This window comes from Capra hircus, chromosome 9 (assembly GCF_001704415.2).
Source record: "Capra hircus breed San Clemente chromosome 9, ASM170441v1, whole genome shotgun sequence".
NCBI classification, from domain to species: Eukaryota; Metazoa; Chordata; class Mammalia; order Artiodactyla; family Bovidae; genus Capra; species Capra hircus.
Genome location: NC_030816.1, coordinates 31,952,320 through 31,977,427, shown reverse-complemented (window position 1 = coordinate 31,977,427; position 25,108 = coordinate 31,952,320). Strand labels below are relative to the sequence as shown.

General features: G+C 42.3%; 1 protein-coding gene across 1 annotated transcript in view; it reads right to left on the bottom strand.

The window, feature by feature from the left end:
- The window catches only part of PREP (prolyl endopeptidase), a 141,924-nt gene that overhangs the window by 10,534 nt on the left and 106,282 nt on the right, over nucleotides 1-25,108 (bottom strand). Inside the window, exons 11-13 of the mRNA XM_018053118.1 lie at nucleotides 7,149-7,285; nucleotides 5,994-6,088; nucleotides 2,684-2,815 (exon numbers count right to left, since the gene is read on the bottom strand). Of these exons, the coding sequence (XP_017908607.1) occupies nucleotides 2,684-2,815; nucleotides 5,994-6,088; nucleotides 7,149-7,285 (364 nt within the window). The remainder of the gene's footprint in view (nucleotides 1-2,683; nucleotides 2,816-5,993; nucleotides 6,089-7,148; nucleotides 7,286-25,108) is intronic.

Sequence of the window (25,108 nt, the reverse complement as noted above, 5' to 3'; positions counted from 1 at the left end):
TTGTTTTACTCTTTGGTTCCTCCCTTTATGTCATCAATATTTGCCTTATACATTTAGGTACTTCTCTGTTTGGTGTATAAATATATTTTTAAAATTTTATACTATAGTTAATTTACAATGTGTGTGTTTCAGGTGAATAGCAAAGTGACTCATATATACATATACACATATCCATTCTTTTTCAGATTCTTTTCCACAGAGGTTACTATAGAATATAAGTTCCCTGTGCTATACAGCAGGTCCTTGCTGATTACGTATTTTATATATAGTAGTGTGTCTTTGTTAATCCCACACTCCTAACTTATCCCTGCCTCCCCTTTTTCCTCTAGTAACTGTAAGTTTGTTTTTGAAGTTCTCTTTTTTTTTTTTTTAGAACTGGTTTTTTCTGTCCAGCTTGTATGGTTTTCATTATTCTGTTTTCCATGTCTCTGATCCATTCCCTGTATCATCTAATCTACTGCTGATTCCTACTAGTATATATATGTATTTTTTATTTCAGTTATTATAGTCTTCACCTCTTTTTGGCTCTTTTTATTTTCTGTCGGTTAAACTTCTCACCATGTTCATCCATTCTTCTCCTGAGTTTGTGGAGCGTCTTTATGATCATTACCTTGAGTTATTTATTGGATAAAATTGCTTATCTCCACTTTGCTTAGTTCTTCTAGGGGTTTTATCTTGCCTCCTTAGTTTAGAACATAGTTCTGTCTTTTCATTGTGCCTAATTCTCTGTGTTTGTGTCTGTGTGTGAGGTGGGTTGGTTATGTGTTCTGAGCTTGGACAAGTACCCCCATGTAGCTGATGTTCCCCAATAGCGGTGGACTCCCATGTGGTGGCCAGTCACACGGTGTAGGGTGCCTCCTCTGTAGGCTGCATGGGCCTTCTGTGGTGGCAGGGCCAACTACTTTCAGTATGCTGGCAGGCAAGGCCTGGTATGCATGAGCAGAGCTGGTGCCAGTCTGCTGGTGGGGAGAGTGCTGATGGGAGCCGGGGGGTGGGGGGGACTCCTAAATGGTGCTTGTCAGCACCAGCATCCTTGTGGTCAAATAAGTTCCCCCAAATGGCTGCCACCAGCATCTGTGTTCCCACTAGGAGTCCTCCTGTCCCTCTGGGAGGTTCTCCCAGATTAGGAAGGAAATTTGACCAGGCTCCTTTCAAATCACTGCCCATATGCTGGGACTTGGGGCATGTGGGATTTTGTGTGCACTCTAAGAGTGGAGTCCCTATCTCCCACAGCCCTCTAGCTCTCCTGAAAGGAAGACCAGATGTTCTGGGGGCTCGTCTTCCTGGTGAGGAGTCTCTGGACGGCGAACCTGCTGTGGGTCTTGAACCTCTCTCTCTCTCTCTCTGGGAAGGGTTACCCTGCAGTTGTGATTATCCCCCCATTTGTGGGCTGCCTGCCTGAGGTTGTAGGTCTTGACTGTACCATGCATCTGCCTCTCCTTACCATCTCATTGTGGTTCCTCCTCTGTATCTTCAGTTGTAGAAAATATCAGTCTGTTAGTCTTCAGGTTGTTCTCGTAGTTGTGCTGTAAACAGCTGTTAATTTGGGTGTGCCCATGGAAGGTGAGCTCAAAGGCTCGCCATCTTGGCCACATCTCTACCCTTTCCAAATTTAAACAAATTATTTTGGACATATACATTTTACCTCCATGGGAAAATGTTTTTTCCAAGTCTATATTATATTGGGGTAAAAAAGTAAGGGTAGAAGAGTAAGGGCAGGAATTCCGGTTTTGACACGAGTCAGTGTATTTCAAAGACAAGGAAACAGTGAATGTCAAAATCCCCTGAGAACTGAACTGAAAGCTGAAAATTGTCACATGTGCTTTTTAGGTTGAGTCTCTCTATGCTAACCTACATTTGTAAAATGGCCCCTCACCTCCTAGTGGCACTGGAGGTGGGACCCAGCAAGCCGAGTTCAGGCCCACTGTAAATGTTCACTGCAATGCTGAGTACTGCTGAGAGACAAAAGCAAAGTAAAATTTCAGCAGCTACCGAAAGATAGGGAAATCTCCTTAGAGGCAGTGCCACATAGAGGTGGAAAGAGCAGGATCTAGAACCACGGTGCTCACCATCAACCCCAGCATCACCACCACACTAGCAGGCTACTCTGCGTCTCAGAGCCCCATCTCCCAGGCTGCATGCACGTCAAGGGCTCAGCACTGGGCCTGGCACACAAGGTGCTCAGCAAAGGTAAACTATGACTGTGGCTATTTCATTGCTCTTAAGCTGTGGATCCATCTTTGCATGGACCTCATTTCCCTTTATGACTTCTTTCTCTGCACCCACAGCGTTTAGCATCCCATGGCATTAGGTCTTCAACCAGCATTTATACCTAATGATCACAGGTGGGTAGCATAGTCAGAGGGGTGTTATTTGATTCAGACCTGTGCTCCTTGAACTCTAGAGACTTGTGGGCTTGGTCTGTGGGAAGGGAGTCCCACCCAGGGAAGGGTTAGAACTGTGGTCCAGAAGAACTCAGAACAGGGAGGAGGAATGGCTGTTCAGGGTCTGATGAGCTGAGTCAGTAGTTGTGTCTTCATATGTCATTTATTAGATACCCAAATACAAACAGGTTTTGCTTTTTCTGTACCATTGCTGCCATCCATGAGCCCAAAGTAAGTCAGGGTATCTGAAAACTCTAATAGTTAACTAGTAAAGTACAATGAATAAAACCAGTTCTCACCTACTAAGAGGCCTCCATTTGAACCTCCATTAATAGTCAGCCTCTTGGGAGATGTGTAACCTTCCTTGATAAGATATTCAGCAGCACACTGAAAGTCATCAAAACAGTTTTGTTTGTTGGCCAAGATACCACCTATAATGTGCCAAAGTGAAAGATAAGTTAATTAACAAAATACTGAAAAAAAAAAAAAGAAAAATCAGCAAAAGCATTTTAACATAAGAGGAATTCAAATGATGATAAGGCATAGTTTCAACTATTGATCAACTTAAACACAATGAGCTAACACTACATTTAGAAAAATGCCTCAATTTATGCACTATGGAAATCCATCATGAGTACCACAACTGCTAATCCATACAGTGCCTTTGTATTTTTCTAAAACCTCTTAGAACTTAACAGGCAAATGCCCCAAAGGGAGCAGATGATCTGTTATGATGTCAGACAACCATGAGAATAAAAATGAGAAAGCATGTCATCAACACGAACTTGTGTTCTGGGAGGAGCTGGACTCGCTGACACACGACTTGGAGCAGAACTGAGTCCTCCATGGGCTCCATAGAGTATGTGACGATGGAGGTGAGCTCACTGCCTCTTCCCTGGGAAGATGAAAGTGCTCTGCACAGAGGGGCTTATGTCTCACCTCTCCTCTGTGCGGGACTTTGAGATGGGTAAGTGATTTTGAGAACTAAAGCTCTCCAATTCTGCTCTCAGCTATTTATTCAAGAATTTGAGTAGGAATTTGGAGAAGGGAATGGCAACCCACTCCAGTATTCCTGCCTGGAGAACCCCATGTAGAGAGGAGCATGGAGGGCTTATAGGGCATAGAGTGGCAGAGTCGGACACGAGTGACTCACAAACCCAAGCAGGAATTCGGTGATTAGGTGGGGAATGTTGCTGCACAAAGTAGCTTATTAGTTTTAGTCTTGGCCCTGCAGCACGCAGGGTCTTCCCCTGCCAAGGACTGAACTCATGCCCTGCTTCAGCAGAACTGCAGATTCTTAACCACTGGACCACCAGGGAAATCCCCAGTTTCTCTAGTCTTTTTTTCTCTCTAGTCTTGAATGAAGAGGATCTCAAACATCTCCCCAGAGAATCTCAGCTTTCTTGTAGCCAAATGAACCCATTAAGAGAAGAACATCTGTAAGGTCTTAGAATATCTAAAAATAAAGGCCAAAAGTCAAAGTCATGCTCTCAAAGGAATGGATACCTGAAATAACTGCCTATGAAATGAACAAAAAGCAGACATAGATCTGATTAGATATTTGAGATTAAGTATAACCATCTTTGCAGAAATTCAATTAAGGATGAAGCAGTGCTACTGAAGAAATTTTTTCATATCAAAACAAATGTTATTAAGATTTTAATAAGACATTATCAGTGAATTAGAATAGCTAGGATAACTTAGTTTCCAGGAATAATATAATTTTGGATATATGACTATATTTTTTAAAGGGCATTACATTTTAAAACTCAATTAACAGAATGGAATCTAGATTTATCAATGTTCAATATGACAGGGTCTAACTGAAAAGGTCCATTTGGGGGTCCTTTCACTGCCTAAATTGGGAGAAAGTCTATGATCAATCTAAACACAGGTAAGCAACTTTCAGCTTCAGTCAAGCTGCAAACTTCCTTCCTGCCAAGGCTTTTGGAAAATAACTTGGTTATATTTAATAGAGAGATGAGAAAGTTGACCAAGGCCAGGGGAGGCCCTCTTCCCTATCAGAGCTCAGTGGACCACCTAGGGAATGGGAGAATTTCACGGTGAAGAACTTGGGTCCTTTGAGAAGGCCACAGTGTCAGAAGTCCATGCAGGTAGGTGTTTAAGTGTGTACATGAAAAGTTTTAAACCAGAAAATCAGGTGAATCAAGGGCTCCAGACTTAGCATGTTGGTTTGGGATGTAAATCAAACATATGGTATGTTGAGATTTTATTTTTATTCTCCCTTTCTTAGTCATCTCTTAATATCACAGTTTCACAGTATGATTTTAGTGTAACTAAACTCTAATATCAGGTCCAAGTCAAACTTCTACAATAAATTCTATGCTGTTCCAAATACAATGACAATCGATAAAGCCTTCAGGGATGACACCTGGCAGCAGTTGGCCCAACAATGGCTGGGGCCCCATGTGTTCACTGGGGACATTCACTCTTGCTAAGATGCTCAAATAGTTTGCTGTCTAACATTGGTCCTTGGGGGTGCGTGCTGAAGACCTAGGGGTCAGTTCTGGGCCTTTCCTGCCTCCTGACACCTAACAGTTCCTTAGGAAGAATTTTCTTTACAGATCTACCCTCCTCTTTGTTGATCTTATTTGATGCAGCACACCAGAGCCTCTGGCCTCAGGAGGCAGAGAAGAACACGTAGGTTTACGGATCTGAAGGGTGGTCTTGGATGCTCTTCCTGTGGAAGAGGGGCCCCCTTGCCTGATGCTGCCCCTGGGCACCGGGGTCCACCCTCGGGCCTGCAGACTGTCTTCTACATGATGGCTGATGTCGAAAGGGGAGTGAAGGTGCCTCCCCCAAACACATGAATAAGACAATGGAAGAGCATCTTCTGCAAGTTATTGATTCGTCTATACATTTTAGATACACACAAGCCTGGGAGACAGGGCATGCTCCATATAGAGAGAGAAGGAAAAGACAGGGCTTTAAAAATAAAGGCCGCCATAATGTTTTTAATTTCCTCAAGCAACTAGATCCCATGCTTCAGGAGGCCAGAGATTGAGTCGTTAAAACCAGAAAAGAATTAACAACTGCGTTGAGTTTAATAAAAACTGCACATGATAGAGTCCCGACAGTAATGCTGGGGGGATGCTTTGAAAACTTGGAGAAAACAAGCAAAAGAGCCCAAACTGGGAGTAGGAAAGCTCTATTTTACAGAGATTTTTTTCTCTTAAGAGAAAATAACCTGGTTTTTCAGTCTGTTTTAAGAGAGCGTGGCTTTCACTGTTTAGCATTATCTGGCTAACAGAGGACACAATAAATACCAAAAGTTATCCCCCAGACTCACTTCTGACAGTGATAGATAAAAATGTACCCCATATATTGCTAAAAAAATTGATTATGGTATGAAGGGGATGCTTCTGAAAAATATGTACTTCATTAAAATAGACTGCAAAGGAAAATGTGAAAAGACTGAGCTGTTAATTTAAACAGACACTGAAACTACAGTTTCAATTTAGAAAGGCGGGGATACTGTCAGCAGTGTGTCTGGAAGCATCCTTATTTTTCATCTGTCTTGTCTCTTCTGCTCCTAACCCCTCGGCTAGACTGTGCCATATTTGTGTTTCTGCAGAGAACACGCCTCACCTTTATGCCATGTCTCTCCGTATTCGCCACCTCCTCTGATGTTGGCCACTGCAAGGACACCACCCATGTGTCTCATGAAGATGAGCCTGGACACACTGCGAGATGGTAAAAGGGTTAACTGCCACGAAGTGCCCAGCAAGGATCACACTGGCTCCCTCCACCACACACGTACCCCTGAAGACACTCCACACGTGGTATCATTTGAACCGGAGCCCAGGGCTTACACAGTTCACTTAAATCAAGCAGTGTAAAACTTCTGACTGATTAACTGCAAAGCTCAGACATTTTCACGAGCATTCAGTATACCTCACTTTGAACAACTGTCTTGGCAAACAGAACACTGCCAAGCCACCTGACCCAGCCCTGGCATGAACACCCAGTACTCGCTCCTGCTACACCATTTTTTCCAGTATCTTTCTCCAAATTAAGTTGGAAAAAAGAAAGAAAGCTCTTTCTGAAGTATGACTTTTACACAGGTTTCTCAGAAATTTACATGTCAAACTAGGCGTGAGAGAGACAGAAGAGATCAAGGACACAGACCAGAAAACAAGAATGGAGTGCCCAGGGCTGGAGGATGTTTTCTAGAAACAAACAGAAGAAACTATACCACAAAGCTTCTTTACAAAATTTAGATTTTATGTTTTCCTCCTTCTCTTTCCACTGACCCTAACAGTATTAGTACTGAGGTTATTTCTCTGCTTGCTGTAACTGAAATTAATTTTGCTTTGAAAACTATTTCTGAAATTGTATCATTCTTTCTTTCAGTAACTGAGGAAAGGACAGGCTTCAGCAGCCTGAGGCTCTGGATGGTCTGGGTGCTAACTTCCTGGATGCTGAAGATCAGAGGAAGGAGAGCTGAGGTAGGTGATCAGACCAGACACTCATGTGGTCTTTCCTTCAACATTTTTCCTACACCTTGGATGGTCTCTGCTGAAACCACCAGCATATCCAGTGGCTCAGAAAAGAAAATGTGTAAGTACACTTCCTTACTCATCTCAACTCCCAACACAGAACAGGCTTAATAAATACACACAATGAAAGACAAGATTTGTGGGGACCAAGGGAAGGGGGTTCAGGTGCAGACACAGTCTAGACCAGCCTCTGGCTTCTCCTACTGTTTGCAGAAGATCAGATACACAGAGGTGCCGCGCTTACCTGTAGTTGGGTGTGATAGATATGTTGAAGCCACCATAGCCATATAGGAAAGCAGGGTGAGAGCCATCCAATTTTATGCCCTTTTTATGCACGATGAACATTGGAATCTTGGTACCATCCTTGCTAGGGTAGAAAATCTAGAACAGAAGAAAGCAGAGTAGTTAGATTTCACATTCCTGAGTAAGCACTTGAATGCTTTTACATGGGAAAAGTAGGTAGTAAATTTTTTAAGATGCAGAGTGGCACAGTGAAAATCCAGTACCACTAAAGGGCTAGGTGATGACAAAGCATATTTCAGTTTTTATGGAGACAGTGTGGAGTAGTGAACTCAGGCAGACTTGACTTTGAATTCTTATTCATTGTCAAAAGCTAGGTAACCCCCGGCAAGTTGTCTGTTCTCAGCCTTATTTCTTTATCCCTAAAATGTGGCTGTCATGCCCACCTCTTAGGGTCTCCATGAGGCCCAACTAAGAGAAGAGGCATTCAGTTTGCTCCTCCTGAGCATCTCCTCCCCCAGCGCTGGAAAGTCAGATTTGGCTTTTCTGCCAAACAGTCCAATTGAGGAAGACAATTTCTCTAGGAGAGACAGTTTATATTCAACCTACTCTTTAAATGTTAAGACACTCTTCATTTTTCTATGTTCACCTACTAAATAAACGTTAGCAACAACAAAATGCGTGTGAGCTTTATAGAGTAAATGAGGAACAACACAGAAATCCTATTGTTTTGATTAAACAATGACACTTTCTCCAGTATTGACAATGAAGGCTCATCAAACCTTCCTGAATCTGGACATACTCAGGCAAGTTCAGTTAACATTTCTAGATTCATTACATTTTGGGTAAAAGAAATAAGAGAAAAAGGATTAGCAAGAGAACGTGAAATGCTATTCAAACAGTAAGACACACAAAAAGCACTAAGTCACCCAAAGCTGATAATGGCTTGTTCCAGACAAAAATCTGTAAACAGCTTTCTCTTTGGGGAAACATGGTGTCTTTATCCCAAATGACACCTGTAAAGTGCCCCTGCTTAGAAACATCTTTCTAATAACTTCACAGTCAAAGACACAAATGTCTACAGTCACTGTAACTTGGAGCCATATTCTATCCAAAGCTTTTTAAGGTAGCAGTTCTACTGTAGGAAGTTGCCACAAAGTCTTTGGAAACAGTGAGGGGTGGACAGGAGAGAGGGGGAAGTCGAGGCAGATTTGGAGAAAGGCACTACGACTGGGTCACAATTAATGCCTGCAAAGTCTGTTTTTTTTGGAACCTGCCAAGAAATAATATAACAAGCATTTGCTTCTGACTTTGGAGAGAAATACTGAGACAGTACACAAATTTGGTCGTTAAGGAATCATGGAGAATACACTGCAGAGTTCAAAATCATTCAACGGGACAGAGTCTTATTTAAAGTACTGAGTGCCAGTTAGCAGCCACTAATAGAAAATAACTGTGTGGGCAGGACAAGCAAATGCAGTGGCAGAGGAACAAGTGATGGCCTGGGGTAATGCACTAACACAGGGCCCTCGATCAGCAGTGATCTAACCACAGAGGCAGCCTCATCCAGGAGCGAACGTTCTCACATGATTCTGCCTTAATGAATACAGCTGCCTCCCAACTTCCCACCTGCCCTCCAACCCCGGCCCCACACCTATCCCCTCTTTGGTCCATCTGAGCTCTCTTCAGGCCACAGCCCCTCTGCACCAGCCAGCTGCACTGGTGCACCTCTGTCCCCACTAAGCTCTCAGGCCCTCCTCTTTGCTACCACCTGGAGGAGGATTTCCAGTGTCTGAACTGGTCTGTTCCCATCTGTTTCCAGCACAAAAAGGAACACAATCCAAAGCACAAAGGCTCCCTTATGCCTGTAGCTGCAAAAAATGTACCCAAGCCCTAAGCTGCTGTGGTTCACATGTTGAAATAACAACATTGGAAACACTGTCCCAAAGTGAAGGAGCGCTGCGAGGATGATTACAACACCATCTTCAAGACAACGCCTTAAAAGAAGGTTAGTTCAGACTTGAACATGCACACTTAATACATATGTATACAGGTTTTTTCAAATTTCTCTATATAGAAACAGAACAGTATTTTATGCCATTTCATTTCATCTATGGAATGGCAACTGATAATAAACTTAACCTGACTCTCTAAACTGATTCCTCCTGAAGCCACTTCCTTCAGAACTTTTCTTTCAGAGGCTTTGTGGGTATTTCCTTTGTAGATCTGCTCATGCGATCTCCTGTAATGAGGAGAAGCTCATTTCCTTGTTCTTCCCAAACCTGGCCCAATCAAAAAGCTCCACCTCAGAATCTACACTTGTGGTTCTTGAACCTTATTGGTTAGACCTAAGCATCTGGTGGCTCAGACGGTAAAGCGTCTGCCTAGAACGTGGGAGACCCGGGTTTGATCCCTGGGTCGGGAAGATCCCCTGAAGAAGGAAATGGCACCCAACTCCAGTACTCTTGCCTGGAAAATCCCATGGACGGAGGATCCTGGTAGGCTCCAGTTCATGGGGTCGCAAAGAGTCGGACATGACTGAGGGACTTCACTCACTAAAGCATCTGGCATAAACATGTTAAAAATGCCGTTTCCTAGGCGTCATTCCCAGGAATTTGGACCCCACGGTGTGGGGTGGATGCCCAAATCTGCAGATTCAGCCCATCTGCTGGCTCTCCTGATGCAGGTGGATCTAGGCTCAAAAAGCAAGTCACGCTGTCGACTTGTATCATCCCCTCTAGCCTCCTCAGTTACATCAACCACAACCAGGTATTTTCCCATAGTCTGTGACAACTCAATCTCAGACTCTGCTTCTCTTGACCCAGTTCCCCTGCGATTTTCTTTAGGGGCTAGCGATTTTCTTTCAGCGACTGGTGCGCCTGTCCTGCCTGGAGGCCTTACAGGCATCTCTGCTGCCACCACACCCTATCCACTTGTTCATTCAAATATCTGCTGCATGTCCATTATGTGCCCAGCGCTGTGCTGAGACATACAGATGAACACTACCTGGATAATTCCTTCTGTCGTGAACTTAGCGTCTCCAGAGTCAAATTGACAGGTACTGCAAACACCCATCCCTTGGCCCTAGAGAACTTGGAGTGCTTCTGAAAGGAACTCATTTCCCCCGTGACTCCAACTTGTTCCACCTTCTCTTCCTTACTCCTGAGGTATCTTCCTTTTTTCTTTCCTTTTTAAAAAAACTTTCATTACAAAACTCAAACAGGGGCTCTGTATCAACCTAGAAGGGTGGGATGGGGAGGGAGAATGGAAGGAGGTTCAAAAGGGAGGGGATATATATATATATATATATATACCTATGGCTGATTCATGTTGAGCTTTGACAGAAAACAACAAAAAAAACCTTTCATTACAACATTCAGTCCCTTATATCTCTCTGGCTCTGTCAGCCTGCCTTGGGTTTTCTTGCCCAGCTTGTGACCCTTAGGGTCACCCTTGTCACCCTTAAAGTATCACTAATGCCTGAAATCCTCTAATCCTAACCTAACCAACTGGGTTCCTTTTCCTCCTCTTGACTGCTGGGCACTCAGGAAGTGCCAATTCACTTAATTACAGATGAATAATAGTTGAACTTATGGGCTCTGACCTTATGCCTTTTTTTGTTTCTACATAAATGAATTATTTGTTTTTTTCTTGACTCGTCCTTGCTATATCTTTCCCAAATGTCTTTTTTACACTTTTTTTGAATCAAATCCAGAGTAGCTGTGTTTTCCATTTTCCTCATTCCAAGCACCATCCATCTGCATCTGCTGCTCTTTGGATCTGGCTTTGCCTGTCTTCATGGGAGTCATCTGCTGGATTCTTGAAAAACCTTCTGCCACCTTCACTCACCCTCTGAACCCAGAAGGGTTCACCACTACTGCACTTTTCTGATCTCCACAAATTTTTCTTTTTGTATTGTCTCCTTTTCCTTGGCATACAAACAGATTAAAATTTCTTCTGTCCTACATAACAACAACAAAGCCCCAAGTCTTTTGCACCACCCTGTCTGCCCCTCAAGCTAAATTTCCATCTTCCGCTTCCTTCCCGATCCAATCTATCCATGGAAACCTACACCCACAGCGCACACCTGCCTGCCTCCTTCAGGACTGTCCCCACCACCGCCCTTTCAAAGGGCATCAGTGGATGTCTTTGTCTCTGCCTGTCCACCCGTACCTCTACCCTAGTGGTGTAGATCCTTCTGAACTTTTTCACATGCTTATAGAGATGTATCTATTTACCCATATTCACATGCACAGGTTATGATTAAATGGCAGTACATAATAAAATCAGGCGAATGTTGGGATAAAACTTATTCTGCTTCTCCCCAGTCAGCTATATATTATGGAATTCTTTCCAGGTTAAGATACACAGACTTAAAACTTCACTAAAAGAACATCATTGTATTTAACCATTTAACAAGCTTATTTAACCATTTTGCTCACCAAAAGCTATTCAGACTATTCTTTTTCTGTTGTTAACAATGATGGAATAAATCCCTTTTACATAAATGGGATTATACACTCATATTATGACTTCTGTAGGATATATTCTTAGACATGAGATTGCTAGATCAAAGTGTACATGCATTAGAAAGTTGAGCCGCGGAATCAGAGTCAAGGTGGCAGAATAGGAGGACGTGGAGCTCGCCCCCCCACAAGCGCATCAAGAACACCTCTGCAAACGACACAGTGCTCGCAGAGCGCCTGCTAAACACTAGCAGAGGACCTCAGATAGCTAAATGGACAAGAAAAACTCCTGCACAACCAGGTAGGATGAAAGGAAGAGAAAAAGGGAGTGAGACAGACCCTGCACCCCTGGATGGGGAACTGGAGGAGATGAGAGGTTCCCACACTCAGAGAAGCCTCCTCACCAGCGGGGAGACCAGCTGGGACACACAGGGAGCTTTGGAGGAGAGCACAGCAACTGGTCCGTGGCAGGCAGAACAGAGTAAGACCCACACGGGTGGTCTGTGCCATAGAGATGGCTGAAAAAGCCCATGAAAAGATGCTCAGCATCATGAATTACTAGAGAAATGCAAATGAAAACTACAATAAGATACTGCCTCCCAGCAGTCAGAATGGCCATCATCAACAAAATCTATAAACAATGAATGCTGGAGAGGGTCTGGAGGAAGGGAACCTCCTGCACTGATGGTGGGAATGTAAATTGGTACAGTCACCATGGAGAACAGTATGCAGGTTTCCTAAGAAACTAAAAACAGAACTACCATATGATCCAGCAATCCCACTCCTGGGCATGTCTGGAGAAAACCACAATTCAAAAAGAAGGTGCCACTCCAGTGTCCACTGCATCACTATTTACAATAGTGAAACATGAAAATAACCAAAATGCCCATCAAAAGAGGAGGTATAAGGAAGACATGGTACATAAACACAACGGAATATTACTCAGCCAGAAAAAAGGACGAAATGCCATTTGCAGCAACACGGATGACCCTAGAGACTGTCATACTGAGTGAAGTAAGCCGGAGAAAGACAGATATTGTATGATGCTGCTCATATGTGGAATCTAAAAAAAAAAAAAAGAGATACCAGTAGACTTATTTACAGATAAGAAGTAGTTACAGATGTGGAAAACAACCTTCTGATTACCAGAGGGGAAAAGGGCAAAGGGATAAATTGGGAGACTGGGACTGACATATACACACACTATATATAAAATAGATAACTAATAAGGATCTACTCTGCTTCTACTTTATACTATGTAATGACTTATATGACCCAAAGTGTGGGCGTATGTATATGTATAACTGATTCTATATGTATAACTGATTCATTGTGCCATACAGCAGGAAGAAATACAACACTGTAAATCAACTATATTCCAATTTTAAAAAACTCAATAGATTCTGGCAAATAGTTCTCTAAAGATGGTGTGTCAACTTAAGCTCCTAATGACAGTACGTGTCAATTCCTTATTAGTAATTGATGTTAAGTAATTGATGTTAATTGTTATTAGTAATCGATTTTAATTTTTGTTGGCCTAGTAGGCAAACATTATCCTATTATTGTTTTAAGATTCGGTTTTTAAATTAGCAAACATTTTCATCTGTTTATTGGTCATGTTATATCTCTTCCTCAGAGAACAAAGTGTGCCTACCCTTTTAGTGTGCTTTCTTTTCTGATCAATTAACAGACACTCTTCTTACATTAAGGGTATTTAGCTTTTTTTTCTGCCATATATTTTGTTTGTATTTCCTCCCACTCTATAGCTGGTCTTTAAAGTTTCTTTGTGGTATCTTGAATATAGACAGATAGCACATATATAGATAGGACTCCATCATCCCAACTATAAAAGCATTGTCTGTATTTTCATTTTGAATTTTTTACATTTATAGTTATAATCCATATAGTCTGTTTATATATATATATATATATTTTTTTTTTCTTTTTACATATAGTCTGGTATCTAACTACTTTTCCCCAAATAGTCAACTATTATACACCATTTAATGAAGAGCAGTTCTTTCCCCCACTGTTTAGAAATGCCACGTTCAAATTGGTATCTTCCCAGGCCTTATCCATTTTGATCCCTATCTGGCAACTACTACTTTGGCTTCCTGTGTGGAGTACCTGATTCTTTTTCAGCCCTTCTAACTGATCCATCACTAGCTCTCCTTCCTGCTGCCAAACGCTACTGTTTTGCACTTTTCTATATGTGGTGTTCTTTTTTCCCTCTGCAAACTCCCCACTTGCCATCTCAGAGAGCTCCAGTGAACTGCTGTGCTAGGGACCTCCACACCCCCATCTGCAGGTCCCCGTGATCAGAAAGGCCCTCAGGGTGCTCGCCGCTGAGGGCTGAGATCTCGCGTGGCAGTGGCCTGTCCACATCTCCGAGGCGACGTGCTCGAGCTGCCCCCTCTTCAGGTTCCTCTTCAGGGCTCTCATTTCAGCTGGTAGCAGCAGCCTCTTCATTCACTGTCTCCTCAGCCACCCGACTGCCAACTCTCAGAATCAGAGTCTTGTACCAAGAACCCCACACCCAGGCACTCACTCAGTCCTTTCTCCTCTCAGGCCCCTCGCCACGGTGACCCTGCTCGGAGCCTCTGCCGCACCAGCCTCAAACCCACCTGCTACTCCTGGCTCCTCTCACTTCTACAGTGAAGCTAGGCAGGAGCAGTACAAACCTCGGACTATTATTAGTAACATACAACGCCCATAATGTACTTTATATATTTATGTGCTACAAAAGCCATTACTGCTTGATGAGGAGGCAACTGCCGAAGCTTGAACCCACAGGCTATTTTCAGTAGTTTATTGCTACAACAACACCCAAGCTCAAGCTAAAAAGCAAAGAGACTTACTTTTCCCCCTCATAGCTGTAACCAAATGAGAGCAAGGTGACAGCCCACATCCATTCTTTCTGTCCACTGTGGGCACAGCCCTTTGATGGAATGCCAAAGCCATAAAGGAACCCTTAACGGACAGGACAACAAAGTGCTCACATAGGATCCAGCAGACGTCCACTTGAGTAACAGAAAAGGTCTGTCTGTCATCCAGGGCCCACAGCTCATCCCGTGACGCGTCTTCCCTGTTCCCGTCAGCAGCAGAGCAAATGGTTCATGCGACAGATCCAGTTCAACCAGGAGCCTCTGACCCCAACGTTAGCACCAGGGTCTTTCCCCTGGCACACCTGCCCACCTTCACAGACACTGCTGCTGCTGCTGCTAAGTCACTTCAGTCGTGTCCAATTCTGTGTGACCCCGTAGACGGCAGCCCACCAGGCTCCCCTGACCCTGGGATTCTCTAGCACCACTGAAGAATCTAAGAATGTCTCTGGAAGCACCCACTAGACCACCAAGAGGGACTAGGCAATTTGATACACAACCTTCATCAGGGACCCCACAGATGAAAAAGAAACATCGTGGCAGCAGTTTAAAGCCACAGTTAGTTCTAGACATTGGTAAGCCGACCAGAGATTGATCAGACACTGACTTTAGAAAGCTTCCTTCCTAAACTCTGAGTTCCTCCCCTTAAAAATTTATATACTTCATTTTGGAGACTCTCACAGCAGCATAATGACGTTAGTCTACATTTGAAACCAAGAACATGTGTACAACCAGGCAATAAGGAATCACATTCTCTGGGAAGTCCACGCTATTTCTTGATAGAGGACAGAGATGGGTATTTTCAAGTAGTCACAAGACTGTGCTGCCTGGGAAAGAAAGTTGGTGTCAGCTTTTTCTCAGCCCTGGGTGATCAAGGTGATCACTCCAAATTTTGGGGATCCAAGCTGTGTCAGATACAAGGAGAGACTGTCACTCTGGGACCTCATCTGGTGGGACACCCTATCTTATTTTACAAAGGACAAACCCAAGATCCATAAAGATAAAGTACCAGCCAACGTAACAGTGCCAGTTTATATAGAATTACCACCAAGACCCCAGTCCAGAGTTTCTTCTACTCTGTTACAAAGTAATTCACTTCAAGCTATTACTTCCTTGGAAGTAATTACCCCAAATTTTGCAACTATTAGAAACTTTGTCATAGATTCTTCCCACCCCCAAGACAATGATTACTAGACTCTAGGGAATCCAAGGGACAAATATTCTGGCAAAGGTACTGTGCTTTCTATTGCTTTTTTGTTTTTGTTACTCTCTTGAAAAGGAGACTCGCTGAAGCATGTCAAAAGCCTTATTCCAGTTATAGGGGTTATTGTTTATTATTTCTGTTTTAAGCAGAATAAGCCTGCTTGGAAAGATGATCCTTCTCAAAACAATCATCAGTGTACAACCTTGAGGACAGATTATTTAAACAATAATACAAATCTGGCTATGTCTACTAAAAAACTCAGTTTCAACAGTAAAATGCAAATTCACTTCAGAAAGGAAACAGTGCTTGAGAGAACCATAAGAAAACTGTACTGCTAAGTAATCTATTTAAAGCAGATTCTAATTTTGCATGTTAAAAACCATTATTCTAGTAAATGATTGTTTAACAGAGAGCTCACAGATCTTGAGCTGAATCTTTTAAATTAAAAAACTCTTGAGGAAAAGAGAGGAAATGTCAGAAACGACCCATCTCTACTGTCAGAGTGACAGGGCAGTGGTATTCCCAGATAGAAGGTGATTTTACCCTGGACCACAGGTGCCTTCACACATGGATCTGGTTTCATATAATAGATAAATAGAAACATGTTCCTTTAAAGGAAAAGGAGGAGCAAGTGAACATAACAAGTGAAGGGAACATTACTGTTCAAGAGAATGAAAAGATCAGCTCTCTATGCTGAAGTGATTACTTTTCTGGAGATAATACAGTTCGTAATAAGATCAGTTTTACGAACATATTCAAACATGTGCAGCCATCTAAGTCCCCCACACAATCTTCACCCTCACAGTGAACCTGGTGCAGATTCGGTGCTCTGTGAGCCAAACACCAGGACTCTCGTTATCACTGGTAATGGAATGTGCCCATCCACAGAAGATGAAGGAAAACTGTAAAGGGCAAGCCCTCCACAGAGAAGGACGTCTGGTGATAGCAACTCCTATCTAATTTTAGAGCCTGACAGGTTGAAAGGAGAATGTTCATAAAAGGGTGCTGAGCTTCCCTTTCCATCAGGCTTGACAGAGGCCACTTGTGTGGCCTGTGCTAAGTGTGGCAAAAACATGTGATGAGGAGCAGAGCTGCTCAGAAATGCCACGCTCAACGCAAACAGGAAACAAGACACACCCAAAGAACTGGGCAGAAGGCAACCTCTCTGCCTGGATTAGCTTGTAAAACAAGTACACAAAGGACTTCGGAAGGTGCTGCACATTTCTGTGCTGGGCTCGGGTTAAAAATACTAGCCTGACATTCGAAGCTTGTAATCCTATCTCTTCTCCAGGATTTTTAACTTTGGAGGAGTGGGGAGGAGTTTGAATCACCTTTGGGCAGGAAATATTAGGGGAAGTGTTTATTCCACATTGCTTTACTCTGCTTTCCAAAGGATGGCTGGACATTTTTGTGACACTGGAGATTTTAAAACCTTCCATGGGGCACCTCAGTGACCACAAAATTGTTCTATTTAAAGATCTATTATAATTTTGGGGACATTTCTTGCTAAGTGCTACACACATGATTTCTGCAGAAACGTTCCGGCTCTCAAAGGCATGGCCATCTGTTCCTTGGAGTAACAGACCTATTCCCAGTCTCAACTGCAGCAAGAAGTGAAATGGAAAGTGGAAGGTTCTAAACCCCAGGACAGACAGACAGCAATAGAGTCACAAGTGGAACATGGCACTTTGATGAGTGCTTACACTTTAGAGGTAAGTGCATGTGTGCTCAGGCGTGTCTGACTCTTCATGACCCCACAGACTGTAGCCCGCCAGGTTCCTCTGCCCATGGGATTTCCCAGGCACGAATACTGGGCTGGGTTGCCATTTCCTACTCCAGGGGATCAAACCCGCATCTCCAGCACTGGCAGGCGGGTTCTTTACACTGAGCCACCGGGGAGCCCTAGTTTAGAGGTGGTCAGGTATTTTAAGGTAAAACGGCAGGAGCCATGACTTCTTTGCAGAACATAAAACCCACCTTCAGTTCCACTGGCCTGATCTCCTTGTCAGGGCAAACACACAGACATTTTCATAAAATGTCTGAAGGTGAAGGACCTTCTAACTGACTGGTTCAGAGAGAGCAGCTTCTGTTTTTCTAACCGGCACTGTTCCCAAGGCCCTCTCACAGAACGCATACAGTGCCCTATAATGAGGCTCACCACAGTGGGCTCTAGGCTGCATGCAGGAGGCATGTGTGTTTGTTCCGTTCTTCATGAAAACAGCATGATGAGTCATCCTTGGGGGGTTACAAGCACTGCAGTGTGTATGTTCAATAAGCATTTGTTGAATGAATAAATGAGCTAGAACTGCATATTAAACACTCTGATCCTACTAGCCTGCCTCAGTTTCCGAGGTTCAAAGTCATCTTGGGCGCCTCTCACACATCATCTCACCTATCCCCACCTATGCACGTGGCGGCCTTGCCTCTCAACAGGACTCTTGTTTCCAGTCTTTGGATACCTATTACCATATTAATCTCCTCAAGATCAAAACTAATGCTCCTCTTAATCCAGGTCACTCCTCTGTTGAAAACATGCAATGACTCTCCACTGTCTACAAAATGGAGCCCACATTTGAGACCAGCAACTGAAACTGCCTACTTTCTCCTTCCAACCTTGGTGAATCATTTCCAGCTATCTTCTCCAGTGAAACTGCCATTTCTCCAGACCCCTGACCTCAGTGTCACATCCTATACGGACTAAAGTATGGCTTAAAACAAAAAATCATTGGCTCGTAGGAATTCACTTGCTTGACCCCCATCCACACTCCTTCCAAATGCAGGCATCTCCAGAGCTACATCTCATGAAGGTTCAACCTTTGTTGGGTATGTCCAGTAATGAGAAAAGATTTACAACAGCACATATGGCAGGTCATTTCATTTAGAAACTTCTCTACCTGAGAAAGTCAAAATAGCTGAAAATGCAGGGGATAGATGTTAATCAAGGTTCTGGAGATAGAACCTAGTAATAGTAAACTCCTATACAAGCTAACTATAAACTAAACTTTCCATACATTTAAGAACAAATATTACAATGCTTGCCAGTTTCTATATTTTTCACAACAGTTTTCTTTAGTCTTTACTTTGGTCAAAATATACATTATTTATTTTACTTCATTTGTTTAAAACACTTATATAATGTTTTCGCCATGCACCAAGCACTACTCTAAGGGCTTTATAAATATTTGCTGAATTCAGACATTAAGTCTGTATCATGAATACTGACATTTTTTAGGGAAGTCACAGAGAAGTAACTAATCTAAGTCATATATCTCATAAGTGATGGAATCGGGATTTGAACCTGGGCTGTCTCACTACAGACTCCATGCTCCTAGCCACTCTAAACAAGGAATTAGCAAATCCTCTGGCTCTTCGGCAACGGCTCCTCCTGAATCCTCAAGGGCACAACTACTGTGCCTTCATGCATCTCCCTTCTGAGGCTGTGCACCAGTTTACATCTATACCTAACATCTGGGCCCAGAATACAGTAGGCTCTTAGAAACAAATGTTGGATAAATGCACAAGTGAATGCTCAAACTGGAGTCTATGCTTCAATAAAACACAGGAAAAAGTATTTTAAGTGTCAGTTCACTAAAAGATATTAGCAAACCGAGATCAACAATATATTGAACAGACCATATATCACAATCCAGTGGAATTTATTCTAGGGATGCAAGGATGATTCACTACTCACAAATCAGTCCATGTGATATACCACATTAACAAAACAAAGGATAAAAATCTTATAAAGAAAAAGCATTTGAAAAAATTCAATATTTCTTTATAATAACTCTCAACAAAGCAGGTATAGAGGGAACAAACCTCAACATAATAAAGACTACATATAAAACAAGCCCGCAGCTAACATCATACTCAATGGGAAAAAGCTGAAAGCTCTAAGGTCAGGATCAAGACAAGGATACCCATTCTTGGCACTATTACTCACCATAATATTGAAAGTCCTAGCCAGAGCAATTAGGCAAGACAAAGAAGTATCCATATTGGAAAGGAAGAAGTAAAACTGTCACTGTTTGCAGATGACACTATATCATGTATACAAAACCCCTAAAGACGCCACCAAAACACTGTTAGAACTAATTCAGAAATACAGTAAAGTGGCATGATACAAAACCAGTACACAAAAATCTGTTACATTTCTTTACACTAATGATGAACTGTGAGAAATGGAAATTAAGAACACACAAATGGAAAGACATTCTATGTCTATGAATTGAAAGAATATTGTTAAAATATCTGTATTTCCCAAAGCAGTATACAGATTCAATGCAATCCTATTTTTAAAAACCCAATGGTATTTTTTCACAGAAATGGAAAAGAAAAAAAATCCTAAACTTTGCATGGAACTACAAAAGACCTGAACAGCTAAAGCAATCTTGAGAAAGAACAAAGCTGGAGGTAATCATATGTCCAGATTTCAAACTATATTATAAAGCTATAGTAATCAAAACAGTATGGAACTGGCCTAAAAACACACATAGATCAATGTAACAGAACAGAGAACCCAGAAATAAATTCATGCTCATATAGTCAACTAATTTATAACAAAGGAGCCTAGAATATATAATAAAGGACAGTCTCTTCAATAAATGGTTTGGGAAAACTGGACAGCCACATGCAGAAGAAAGTGAAAATGGACTACTATCTTATACCCTAAGCCAGAATTAACTCAAAAGACTTGACCATCACACCTGAAACCATAAAGCTTCCAGAAGAAAAGATAGCTCTTGATGATTTTTTTTAATATGACACCAAAAGCAAAAGGAACAAAAGTAAAAATAAATAAGTGGGACTACATCAAGCCAAAAAGCTTCTGCACAGCAAAGGAAATCGTCAACAAAGGGAAAAGCAACCTACTGAATGAGGGAAAATAACTGTTAATCATGTATCTGATAAGGGGCTGCTCTCCAAAATATGTGAAAAACTCATACAACTCAATAGCAAAACCCAAATAATCCAATTTAAAAATGGGCAGAAGATCTGGATAGACATTTTTTTTTCAAAGAAGACAATACAGATGGCCAACAGGTACGTGAAAAGATGCTCAACACCATTAACTGTCAGGGAAATGAAAATCAAAACAATGGGGTATCACTTTACTTGTTAGAATGGCTATTATCAAAAACACAAGAAATAACAAGTGTTGGCTAGGATGTGGAGAAAGGGAACTCTTGGGTACTGCTGGTAGAAATATAAACTGGTGCAACCATTATGGAAAATGATATGGACGTTCCTCAAAAAATTAAAAATAGAACTACCGTATCGTGTAGCAATTCCACTTCTGAGTATTTATCTGAAGAAAGTGAAAATACTAATTTAAAAAGATATATGTACCCCTATGTTTACTGCAGCATTATTTAAAATAACCAAGATATGGAAACAGCCTAAGTGTCCATCAACAGATAAATGAACAAAGAAATTGTAAGATACACACATACACACACACACACACACACACACACACACACAGGGGAATATGATTCAACTATAAAAAGGAACAAATCTTCCCACAACATGTATGGACCTTGAGGACGTTATGTTAAGTGAAATAACTCATACAGAGAAAGACAAACACCATATGATCTCTTATCAAAAAGATCTAAGAAAATAAAAATTAAGCTCACAGATTCAGAGAACAGACTGGTGGTTGCCAGAGGTGTGGGGTGGGAGAAATGGGTGAACTATTTCGTTTTGCTTTTAAATAAATTGAATACAAATTAAAAAAAAAAACAAAAACAAATAGCAATCTGGCATTAAAATGCTTATAAGCTGAGAAGTAATAAAACAGAAATTAACTCTAGCTGAGATACTTAAGAGACTGTACAAGCATAGATAAGGGACCCCAAACTTCCAACTTATTACTGATGAAAAATATTTAACATCTGACATTTTCCTATTTGTAGCTGTTAATCTATTAATTTAGTAATGCCATGGTGGGTGAGATTTATGGCTCTTGAACTGTTTGGCTCTGGTAACTGACTCATGAGATCGCACCTGCATCATAAGCACTCAACAAGAATGCTTGAAATCCATTTCAAATCCTCATTAACTCACACCTACAGCAGACTACTTATTTATTTTATTGCACTGGAAAAATAAAATTTAATAACCAATGTTGAAAAGGCAAACTCCCGCCTGACTGTTCAGAACAGAAAAGAACTGCCTAGCTTAACAATTTGTGGCTGGCAGTTATGCATCCTTAAAAGTGTGAAATATTAATATTAAAGAGAGACAGATGTTAAAGAGGAGAAAAGGGAGTGTTGTTTTTGCAGTCAAGCAGTTTGCAGAGGCAGGTGTGGGTGTGGGGTGGGGGATGGAATAACCTGCACAAAGCCAAGGGTGGCCCTCAGTCAAGGACAGTGTTGGCAGAAGCCCCAGAACGAGGAAGCTGGCACAACAGTCCAATTATCATTTTTCGTTTGTACATCCCGGGAGAAACTGAGATACAGCACAACACTGTGAAGAACAAGTGCACACAAAATAATTCTGTTGCAGAAAAATGAATGACTGGAATACTGAAAAGGTGAATTTGGAAGTAAAATCCCCGAGCACAGAGACATTTATGCAAGTTTCTGTTGGATACATCCAATGCTGCTATTACACTCTGATCTACTTCTTCCTACAGTCTCTCAGACAGTACTAGATCACCAAAACAGACCCCTCAGGTGAGTAAGAGGCAAAAAAAAAACCCATCATGGATGATTTCATGTTGCCTAAAAAACAATCATTAGGAAGCTCAGAGCACAGTGCATTTCACTCCCCCACTGGGACGTGTGGGGTCAGCAGTAGACTCGCGCTGGCCTGGGCGGGCTGTAAAGAGATGGTCAATAAGAAGGGACAGATCAGAGGTTTAGAGGAGCATGACAAACAGCTACTGAGAGGCAACTCACCAGGGGGCAGAAACGAGGAAGGAAGAAAAATGAAGGCAAATCACAACGTTCAGAAATCCTACTGTGAAGAGACAAGCACCGATTCTTCTTTGCTTTCTGTTCTAAACTTGGCTGTGTGTTAGAACTGTTTTGTGTTTGTGCAGCACAAAAGTAGCAAAAATCTGCATCAGTGAAACTGTCTATAATTTTTTTTTTGATGGCTATGAAATGCCTTGCACTACCTTATATACCCCAGCACTACCATGGAAGAATGATCTTGTCTATTCATTTTAAAATGTGGAAATGATATACTTTTGATTACACACACAAACACACATACACTTTTTTATTATCACCCATTATCAAGGCTGTGAAAATCGAAGTCTAACAAAAGGGAAAGCTTAAGATGGATAACTGAATCATGTTCATGGAAGATCTAGAAAAGAACATCATGCTGTACTGATGACAGATGCCAGGCAGGATGCTGGATGGGGGACATTTGATGGTTATGAAGCATCACGGCTGTGTGTGCAGAAAAGCTGGTTATGAAGCCTGCCTGCTGAGTGCAAAAATTTAGTGAGCTCTGTGTAATGTCTCTAAGCCTAGTAATTAACACACAAAGCCCCAAACTCCTCAGAGACCCCTCACTCCTCTGGAAGCCGCTGTACTTACAGGCTCCACTCACAGCCGCTCCGGGCCACTGCTGCCTGGCTGCGGCTCCTGCCCTCACCAGCAGATGCTCACGGGCCATCCCGGCACTGCCCAACCCATGGCCACTCTGCTTTCCTACAAGACCACACCGTTTTCCTGGGAACTTTTCCACCGTGATGTAAGCTTTCCTGGCTCCTCTTCCCTACCTCCTCCACCTCCTATCCCATGAACCTTAAAGCACCCTTGAAACTTTGGTCCTCTTGTCCCTTCTAGGCACACTGCTGGGGTGCTCAAGCTGAGCCCATGGGTTCATCCACCACCCCCCACCAGCCCTTGTGCCTCTGCCTGACTCCTGACACTAATTCTCTGAGCAGCTGGCAGATGCCCCATGTACATCTGGCACAGGCCCTGTGAAAGGCTCCCCAGGATAAAAACCTCACCCATGTGGGTGCACACCAGACCCTGAGGGGTTTGGGCCCATCTCTTTTTCCAGGCTCATCTCTTGCATCTGGGCTCCAGCTGTGGTGCTGGAGACACCTGTGCTATGGATGAGCTCTCCTCCCTCCAGCACCCTTCCCCTCTGCCCACAGTTCCTTTCCAGGAAGCCTTCTTCCCAGGAGCAGTTTCAGTGCTCCTCCTCTGGGCTGCCACAGCACCTGCAATCAACTGAAATCAGACTGTTAAAACTCTTTGATTACATCCCCATTTCTCAGTAAACTGTCTTTCCTTGTATTCCCAGCACTGCCGGATGCATGATAGTTGCTTAATAAATGTTTGGGGAACAATTATTTCTATTTACTGAAGCAAACTATTCACTTAATCACTCCTAGATATTCACTATAATTCTTCACTAGAAAATTCTGTTTTATTTAAATCAGCATTAGTAAAACTGTCTTAAGCATCCTGCGGCTTCTCTCTGAGACACAGGGTCTTCTGGGACCTCACATAGACTAACACAGGATGGAAAGACCTTATAGAAACCACATAAACCAGTCAATAAAAATGCTGAGAAGTGAAAAAGGAAAGGTACACTGAATGCATGAAATAAGAGGCTGCTTCAGAAAACAAGCTAAAAGAGCCAAAACCACTTAAAAGAAAATTTAGCTTCCAAAATCTGGAAAGGTAATTAAAAAAAATCCAAAGTAATCACAAACCCTCATAAAACATAACAAGGAACGGGTCAAGTGAATTTACATGTTGGTGGAATTACTTTTTTTTTACTGCTCAACTTGTCTAGAAGATTCACAGACATTTGTAAGCAGGCAACAACAACACAATAAATGTGTGCTAGGAAAACATAAAGAAAAATTTACTTTGATGCTCCAAGAAGGAGAGGCAGTGATATTTCCTGCACTTTGTCGCAGACTATGACCCAAAATATTCTTAAAGATTAGCTCAGGCAGAAAATTTAACAGCAGTACAAATGGTAGTAAACATTCATTTTCTGACATTATTTGTTGGTTCTTAATGGAGAGAACCAACTATCATAGGAGAGGAGAGCATGACGGTCCAACACAGAAACTTTACACAAAGGAAATGCTCCAACTGTGTAGGTTTCTGGCCGTGATAACTAGATAACTGAACACTGCTTCATCTATCGTGGCCTCTCTCATTCATTTGTCAAGTATTTATATGTATCTACTCTGGGCTCTGTGGACACAGCGGTGGGAAAAACCACTTTCTTAAGAGAAATGAACATAGGAACAGATTAAAAGATCATGTCAGCTGGGGAGCAGTGCAGTGAAGGAACGCCAGACCTGGGACCAGGAGGACGAGACTTGCTATCTTATGTGGGATGGAGGTGGATGGGGTCTCTCATCAGTTCTGTGAGGCTGAGGGAAGGACTGGGGAGGAGAGGAGTATTGGGGGGTGGGATG